At 37.3% G+C, this 9,247-nt stretch overlaps 1 protein-coding gene across 1 annotated transcript; it reads left to right on the forward strand.

Annotated features, from left to right (window-relative positions):
* Positions 1-392: 392 nt before the first annotated feature.
* Positions 393-8,308, forward strand: rgs8 (regulator of G protein signaling 8). Its single transcript, XM_010777692.1, has 4 exons — positions 393-502; positions 2,580-2,641; positions 6,055-6,221; positions 6,382-8,308. Exons 1-4 carry the CDS (start codon positions 402-404, stop codon positions 6,574-6,576), a joined length of 525 nt encoding a protein of 174 aa, XP_010775994.1. The 5' UTR covers positions 393-401; the 3' UTR covers positions 6,577-8,308.
* The last annotated feature ends 939 nt before the right edge of the window (positions 8,309-9,247 follow it).

Genomic DNA, 9,247 nt, shown 5'->3' on the forward strand with positions numbered 1-9,247 from the left:
GGTGGAGTCCATTAACTCAAGCAAATAGCTTTCAGGTTTGAGCAGTTCCCTAAAATCCCAAATTAAGCTCCAAGCATCAACACAATCCACCATCGCCAATCTTGAACGTTGATATACAGATCAATTCAAATTCTACTGATACTGTATCTTATGACTGCCTGTGTTTTTAATGCCTGTTTTATATTTTTGTTGAATGTATAATTTGTATTACTATGTTTTTTTTTCTTATTGTGCTGTAGGTCTCTCAAAAACGATTTTGAGCTCATTGAGATGCTTGTAAAAGCCAAGCATCATCTAAATGTAGCATTGCTAGAAATATGCGACATTTTCAGGTTTGTGGTTCTCTTATTAAGTAGAACACTTGCAAATAATTTTGTGTTTTCTCTTTTAGGATCAGCACCATGAAGACTAGACTAGGCTGCCTGTCACACAAGTCTGACTCCTACAGTGATTTCTCCGAGTTCCTCCCTCCTGCCAACGAGACTACCGCCAGGTGCCTGAAGTGAGTCTGCCAAAAATGTTCAAATGAAAACTCGAGTTTCTGTTGTGTTGGAAACACTTTGTAGACACCAGACTTGGCTTTCAAAGTTTCAGTGGTTATGAAAAAAAATGTTTGACTTCTTCTTAAGTCCTAATTCAAATTTGAGCATTCCTATTGTCAGTGGCGAGCCATGACTTTTATACCTAGGCCCTCTGACCAACCCTTTCCCTCGAAAAAAAAAAGAAGAGTTATTACGTCACAGCGTATATTTCAGCGGAATATCAAAACAACTGCCGGGGTGCAAAACGCATCAATGAGAGCGACCCTCTACCACACAAAACAACACCATTTATATAGATACCTATCATGACAGGGCACCCACAACCAAAACAATTAACAATGAATTAAGTTGGCACAGCGGCCCACATCGAAAATTACTTAGGCCTAACTTTGATGATCAAATCCCTTAAACACAAAGTCCATCCTCCTGTCCTTTTGGATGAAGTACTTGATGGCGAGGTCATGCAGCTGATCCTTTGCCTCTCCGATTTATCATTGTAACTTAATCTTGAAAATGACTCGGTTAATAATTTCGCAAGGATATCATCACTATCACCGACATGAGCCATCATGAAAGAACTTATGCTAATCATCTATCGATCATAAATCTATCGATTCGATTTATGATTAGAAAATTATAAAAAGTAGGGTAGACATGTGGGTATTATCCGGCTCAACAAAACGTGCATTTATCTAACAGGTTCATTTTCCACAGACCTTATTTCGAGCTATTTTTGAAAATCCTATGGAGAAATCCCATTGCTTTCTGTCGAGGAAACCCATGCTAGCTTACTTCCGGGTTTTTTCGACGCGTCACTGCACCACTCTATAACACACATGCATCAACTTCACAGCGGGAGTAACTTTTCATGACATCCGCGAAAATAAAGTCCACCCATTTAGAGGGAAGATATGATTGGTCAATTTTACTGTCATTTCACATTACTCTCTCGTTGAGTTACTGTGGATGGCCCTCTGTGAATGTACAGATGGGGCCACCAATCAGCTCCTGTCTTCACAGTAACTCACAGAGAGGGCTAAAAGGAGCTTCTTTCATTTAACCCTTCACATTCCAACATAAACTGAACAGGCAGATTCAAAGGATTTATTTCTTTGGAAATGTTATTTTAAATACAATTAAATCAAGTTATTGTTGGTAAAACTAATGAAAAATATAACAAAAAAATATATTAAAAAAATATATACCTTTTTTATATGTTTTCAAATAATATTTTTTAGAATATCTTAGGAGGGCCTAGATGGCCCTCACGGCTCGCCACTGCCTATTGTATTTTTTTACGTTATCTTTATTCAAAGTCAGCAGTTGTTTTAATTTCAGACTTGACTGTTAAAATGGCGTCAAAATCAAAAGGTAAAAGAAAATCACTTATCTCCATGTGATTAAATTGCTTTAGGCTTAAGTTGCCGTGCTATGACCAATATAAAAAACTAAGCACCAAATTAGGTCAGACATGAGTAAGAAATACCTCTTTGGCAAATATTTCAACATTTACAAATGGATAATAACTTTAAACTACATGCTGTTTAAAAAATGTGTTTCCTTGAATTTCTTTTTGCATTAATATCCAAAGTCAACCCGGGATGCTTAAACATAAAACCACACCATAAACCATATGTGTTATGTATGTTGGTATTTAGCTTCACATTTAGTTTCAGAAATAGCCTCATGTCTCCATCTACTAATATGTATGGGGTAAAATAATTTTGATGTGTTTAATCTTCTAGAGAAGGTTTTTTCCTATCATGATAACATTTCATAAAATAGCGTTAACTGTCAGCTATTGTTTTATCTTCTATCTCCTCTACATCCGCCATCATTCTTCAAATGCAACCACATTTTACAATTACTTGACTGCCTTGAGCGGAAGAACTGCTGTGAGCAGGAAATTAATCATACATCAAACTTGGCTGCCTTTTAATAATACATACAGTACCATCATGTGTTAAAAATGCATTAACAAACAGTGGGTGGTCGGCATCTTTCTCAGGCAGTTCCCTTTGTCTTTCCTTCCACCAGAGTTTCAACGGATGAGGTTGTTCGATGGTCAGAATCGTTTGATCATCTCCTCTCGCACAAATGTAAGTAGACTTGTTCTATTTTTCGCCCCTGCCCAAGTCACATAATCCCGGCAATAAGAAAATTGTAGCCACCTAAATGTAACAGTAACATTACCCTCTGCTGTTTCTTTAATAGTTTCAAATGTTTCACTCAATTTTCCCTTGCCAAGCCCATTTTATTTCAGGGTCTCATTGTGCAGCGAGGACCCCTACCGAGTAATGAAACATACACCCTTGTCTTTTACTTTTTCAATGGACCAAATACACACTGGCACAGACTCACTCACAAACATCCATACAGTATGCACAAACAAAGGAAATCTACTTTTTTCTATAAATATGCTTGTGTTTTACTAAACCCCAAAAGTGTAAGTAGAAGAAAATCATTCCTTCAGAGGTAAGACACACTACATATAAGAATACAGACTATTTCACAGATAGGTGTACTGGGAAACTAAGTACTGACTATTTACTAAAAGAAACATAACAAGTATTGGTCTTTTGGGTGTTGGCATAATTACAATGCCCCCTAGGGATAGTGACAAGCTTCTTTTGAAAACAGACTACTGTAGGCAGCAATGCACACAAGAACAATTTTTTTGAAATGCCTTGTAGGATGTCCCAGAGCGCAATCGTAAGCCTGAAACCTAAATATGTTTTATTTACATTCATATTAAACAGAGAGAAGCAGCAAATATTCACATTACAGGAGCTGGAACCAGAAGATGTTTGTTGTGTTTGCTTGACGAATGGCCTTTAACGATAAATCCTTTATCAAAATTAATTTTCTTTTGATTGTTTGAACAAAAATATTTGTCATTTTTCTGCTCATCAAGTTGGGATTTTCTTTTGTCTACTCTTCCAGTTGAGATTGTTCATGAATTAGCCACAGATGCAGAAGATACAACTGTGAAGTCCTTGCTTCCCAGTTTAGTTGTCTCCATCCACATGTTTTCTTTGCCTTTTAATGCAAATTCCTATAGTGATTGATGCTCTTAAGTAAGCATGATGTCACATGAAATAATGGGATATTTGCATCCCAACTGTATTCACTTTTAGCTGACAAAACAACAACTATGCGTATTTCCTGCACAACGTCTTTGTTTACGCCACCCAAGTTAAGTTATAATGCTTTGGCCTGAGCATGCAAAACATTGATGCACCACTATTGCCTGTCATCGAAGTGATAATAGTGATTATATGTAACACTGTGTAAGGGATTAGAGATATACACTGAGAAGAACTGTGTGCACTCGCATGAACATTATTCATTTTGTTCAGATTGAGGTTGTGACATAACATAACTAATGGATCCTTTATGTCACCTACGAAAATAAATAACCAAGCCAAGACCACAGCCCTCCCCAGGCGAAGACACTGTGATTCACTTTCCTGTTTCAATTGACCAAGGATTTTACAGCTGACTAAAACATACATGTACAGTACATGCACCAACCTACATTAGAAGGAATGGTAAAGCAAAGATTAACACAGTACTGAATGTTCCCTTGCTTGGATATTGCATTAAGCTAGGTTCTTATTCAATTTATAAGGATGGTTTGTGTATTACAACTAGACCAGACTGCAGTCTAGTGTCATTCTTCAGTGTGTAAAGCTGATTATGTGTTTGCTGGTGGCCAGACTTGTGCACGCTGTCAGCTGTAATGTGTCTAGGGAGAACAAGAACACTCTGTGAGGGCTTTGCTTTTTAAGCTTATGTCATAGAGATGCAGTTTGTACTGTAGCCAAGCCTGTTATGCAGAGGGAAAAATAACAAAAATCTAAGCATTTAAAAAATGCTGCATAGCCGGAGTGATTTAAGCTATGCAACAATGTAGGTTTTAAATAAAAAACATGGTGGGTCCCAGTGTGATTACATCTGCGTCTCCAGTGATTGACTCAGTCCCAGCTGCTGTGCATTGTGGATAATACTCCCAGCTTGGTCCTTACAGTTCATTTAGTTCCCTTGCTGCACTGACTTAGATTTTCTAAGGTAGATTACTTGCTTAAATTTGTGTTAACATTATTGTGAACTGCTCCGGATCTTTGCTCCGGATTTCTGCCTTAATCAGTCTTCACTACGGTGAGCCCCATTCTAAAATGCTGTAGTGTTTTGTGAAATGTTGTGGTGCTTCCTGAAATGCTGTAGCGTTTTCTGAAATGCTGTGGCGTTTTCTGAAATGCTGCGGTGTTTCCTGAAATGCTGTTTTGACTTGCACTTCAGGGCCATCATGCCGTACTTCTCTTGCACCATATTTCCGTGTGCAAGTCTCTTGTTAGCTGTCATTGGTTTCTCTCTCTCAGCCAACACTTCCAAACAAATCATAACCTTCACCATAACCTCAGTCTAAAGTGTGAACCACTTTACAAGCAACCATACCTTCAACCTCTTTATTTTCCACATAAAAGCTACCTTAATACTTACCATATTTTGTGTTGTTTTTCTTTTGGGTTTGATCTAGTTTAAAATAATGATGCTATTGGCTATGTTTTTAAAAGTTTTTTTTTTTAAATTGTGTGTTGACTAGATTGGCTCCAAAAGTTAGATTATCAAAAAATATTGCAATTTTGAGGCCAATCAATATTTGTAGGGAATCTTTAAACATCTGACCACTTTTTTTACAAACAACTGAATTTTAATAAAAATAAATGCTACATATAATCTGTGATTGGCTGCTAGATTATAATTAAATTGAAGGTTGCATTCTCAGTCTGTGCTTGCTGGGATCTTTTCACACAATGTTTTACTAAGGTGGGAATCCTTTAAAAGCTTTTAAAAAAAGCTCAAGCACATAAGATTGGACACTAAAAGCTTGTGTCCATTGCCTGACGTATGCTTTCCTTTAGTTTTAACATGTTTGTTGGGGTGGTTTTCTAAAGGCAGCCTAAAGTGTGTGTATGTTTGTGTAATCCTGTGCCCATTTAAACCCTTCATGTTGTTTTGTTTATATGCATGATAATGTCTGTTAGTCCTTCTAATTTCAGTAATTTTATGGAATATGCAATTGGACCATCTCCTCTCTGTATAGCTTTATTAAGTAAGCAGCAGCTGAGAAGGATGGAAATGACATGTCAACATGACACAGGCACATAGAAAAACCTGCCCTTGTTATCATCAATGGGGAGCACATTAATTGATCACTTATCTTGACAGCACAAAAAAGATCTCTGTGGGAGTATTTTGCTCTCATTTGTTTGTGTTCCAATCATGAAAGCTGTTTCCCGCTCCTGGGAACTAGAGAGTGTGTACGCACTAGAAAAACATCAACATAGAATGAAGGTTATTATCACATAATCAACACTACTGTATGTTAAAAAGAAAAAAAAACATCTAGCATCCTGCTTTACCGAAATAGGTGTTACGCAGCAGTATTAATCATGTTTTTGTTGTCTTTACCTCCTCCCGTCATCGTCTGATTCATTTGTTTTTCCAGATGGCCTGGCTGCCTTCCGGACATTTCTCAAGTCAGAGTTCAGTGACGAGAATATCGAGTTTTGGATGGCCTGCGAGGAGTACAAGAAACTCAAAAGCTCAACCAAGCTTGTGTCCAAAGCAAACAAGATCCTCCATGAGTTCATTGACAACCAGGCACCCAGAGAGGTGTGTGACTGTGACTGAGCTTATGTGTTCCTTCCTTTATTGAAAGATGCTTGGGAAAGGACCTTTTTTCCAATAATAATCATTATAAATTGTAGAAATTGTACTATGATTGTGATATCCTGCTATAATAAGATACATGATGCTTTCCCTATCACTGCAGATAAACATTGACTACCGCACCAGGGAAAAGACCAAGCAGACTCTTAAGGTTCCATCCCCAACTAGCCTCAATGAAGTCCAATCCAAAGTCTACAGTCTCATGGAAAAAGACTCCTACCCAAGGTTCCTCAGGTCCAAGATGTACCAGGATATAGTGAACCGGGCGCACGCACAAGGCCAGCGAAGATCTGTTTGACCAAATATGATGAAGACCACAGACGACATACAATTGGACCAACACTGTATATCAATTGTAAACCCTTTGACGTCATCTCTGAATACTGTGAATCTGCAAGGATGGTGGTGACATGCTTGAGTCTTTCCTTTGTCTACACCAGATCCATGCATGCAATCCCTCTAGTGAAGATGTGTCTTGGTGGGCTGCACGGCACAGAGGGGATTTGATCATGATAGGTTAATTGTTTACCTCTATTTAGTGCTGAGCGATGTGTTATACCATAATGTGATATACCACCATGTAATACCATATCATTAAAATGTATACTTGTCCAATTGGCATTTACAATGAAGCTAAATATGAACACTAAAAAGAGAGCAAGCAACGACTGAAACGTCCTAACCAATTATTGATCTTGTAAAATATGTATTTTGAGTGAAAGCTACAAAATGAATTGCTTGAGAATGAAAACTGTAAAATATGGTGTAAAGCTCAAACCATTTCCGAGCTTTAGAAAAAAAACAGTATCAGTTAACTGTAAAACTGTATAGCCACTTAATTTGACCAACCAAAAATCTGATCAAAGATTGTCGGAGACAACCTTTGATTTTTGACCTTGTAGGTAGTTCTTAATTTTGGTCTGACTTATAAAAACATATATAAAACGTATTGTTTAGGTGGCAGTTTCTTGAAGCAAATTTGTATTTTTTCGATATTGCACGAAATGAATAACATTTTATTTGATACTACTATACTTATTATAAAAATACCATTTGCTAACTCCATTGCTTGATACAATTGTTTGAATTGATTGGGTACCACCCACCTAATGCTTTTAATACACAGTTGACCAAGAGATGATGTAATTCCATCATTAACACAACAGAAAGTTTAGATGAATACCCTCACATTTTTTTTCGCCCAGCTCTACCTCCACTTAACTTCAGTTCTTTGTGAAATAGACACCATTGTATGCAGGACTTGACCTGTAGTGGTAGTTTGTGTGTTTACAACAGGCAATGAACACTTATTATCTGAAACTGTGTCAAACTAGATTGCATTTAGATATTGATATAGTTACATAATCCTGTGTATGGCAAACTCTTGCAGGTGTTTTCTGTGAAATGTAATGTGGAGTCCAATAAAGTATTGGGTTAGCTTTTGCTTTCAATTCATCCAATAGAGGAGATGCAAATTGTCTATCATCCATGTTTTTTTTGGTATTGTAACTTAATAAAAAAGGAGCTAATTAACTAACAAATAACTAATCAGCAAAAATATACACCATAATTAGAACACAGAATTATTGAATTTGCCTCCTGCTAGTATTGAACTGAAAGCAACAGCCGACCACGGAAAATCTGTTCTAAGTGAAACACGTGTTGTGCAAAATCCTAAATTCTTAGCATGATGCAATACTGAGAAATACTATTTAGATATTCGTTGACATGTACAGTATGTTATGAAAATGACTGCAAAATAAATTCAGTCCAGAGTATGTCAGTAACATGTGTTTGAATTGTGCTCCCTCAGCGTTTGCACTCCTTTTTAGGTTGTTTGAAAAGATTTTAGGGGAGATATTTTCTTTATTGGATGTGTACTTTAAAGGCAAAATAGTTGGAAATACACAACTGGCTGAACAACATATCACCCTATGGTATGTTACTGTGTTCCATATGAATGCATCCTCCCCCCCCCCTATATTTTGCAATTAAAAACAAATCTGCATCTATGTTGGTGTGCACTGTGTGACTTCAGTCTCAATACCAAAAGTCTATGAGATTTATGAAAAATGCATCCATCTACTGATCAGATGACGGATTGACCTCGATTACAGTGCCATTTTATAAACCTTCCATTTTATTTATTTTAGAAGAGATTAAAGATTGTAATATCTGGTTCCTAGCTACTATTACGTTTGAATAATTAACAGTGAATACATGAAATGAAAATGTTTAAATCTGGCCAATTTATGACAATAAGATAAATGAAGCTCAGCGCAAGTTCTTTCAGGAAGACTGGCTATATATATACATTCACTCCGCAGCTGCATATAATCAGCTCATCACGGGCGTTCTCTTTAACCTATTACATTTCAGCTCATTCTCCAGCAGCCAATACCGTGCTGCAGCCAAACTTTAAAATGGTTCTCCTCTCTCCTGCAGTCAGCTGTGATTTCAGGTTTTCATGCTGCCGCCCGCCCCCTCCCCATCCACCTCATTTCATCATATCCAGAGCCAGGAGAGCTAATCCAAAGACCTCATCACACCTCCTCTTCATCCCATCTCCTCATCCAATCCAGATCTTCAGCATCATCACCAGTGTCTAGACTCTGGGGGGGTTCCCTATATGCTCACGGCTGCATTTCCCCCTTTAGATATACCATTTCAGGATCGGGGTCTAATCCCCAAAGACTTAACATTTATCATATGACATGTGTCAATAAATGTTCTTTAAACAAAATGAAGTCTCTCCTGATTGAAATACACAGAAGCAGCCCACAAGGGGTCCTTGAGATGATAGTACATTATTGAAAACATTAATAACAGAATGCTTAATGCACAAAACATCAAGAAATAACTAGCCAATGCTTCAATCCTTTGAGAATACACTGTTTGTAGTCTATTTTAATTTAATAATAGATTACATTTATAAAGCGCTTTTCCTGGTGCTCAAAGCGCTTATAAGC

Source organism: Notothenia coriiceps, unplaced genomic scaffold (genome assembly GCF_000735185.1).
Source record: "Notothenia coriiceps isolate Sejong01 unplaced genomic scaffold, NC01 NC01_scaffold00018469, whole genome shotgun sequence".
Taxonomy (NCBI): Eukaryota; Metazoa; Chordata; class Actinopteri; order Perciformes; family Nototheniidae; genus Notothenia; species Notothenia coriiceps.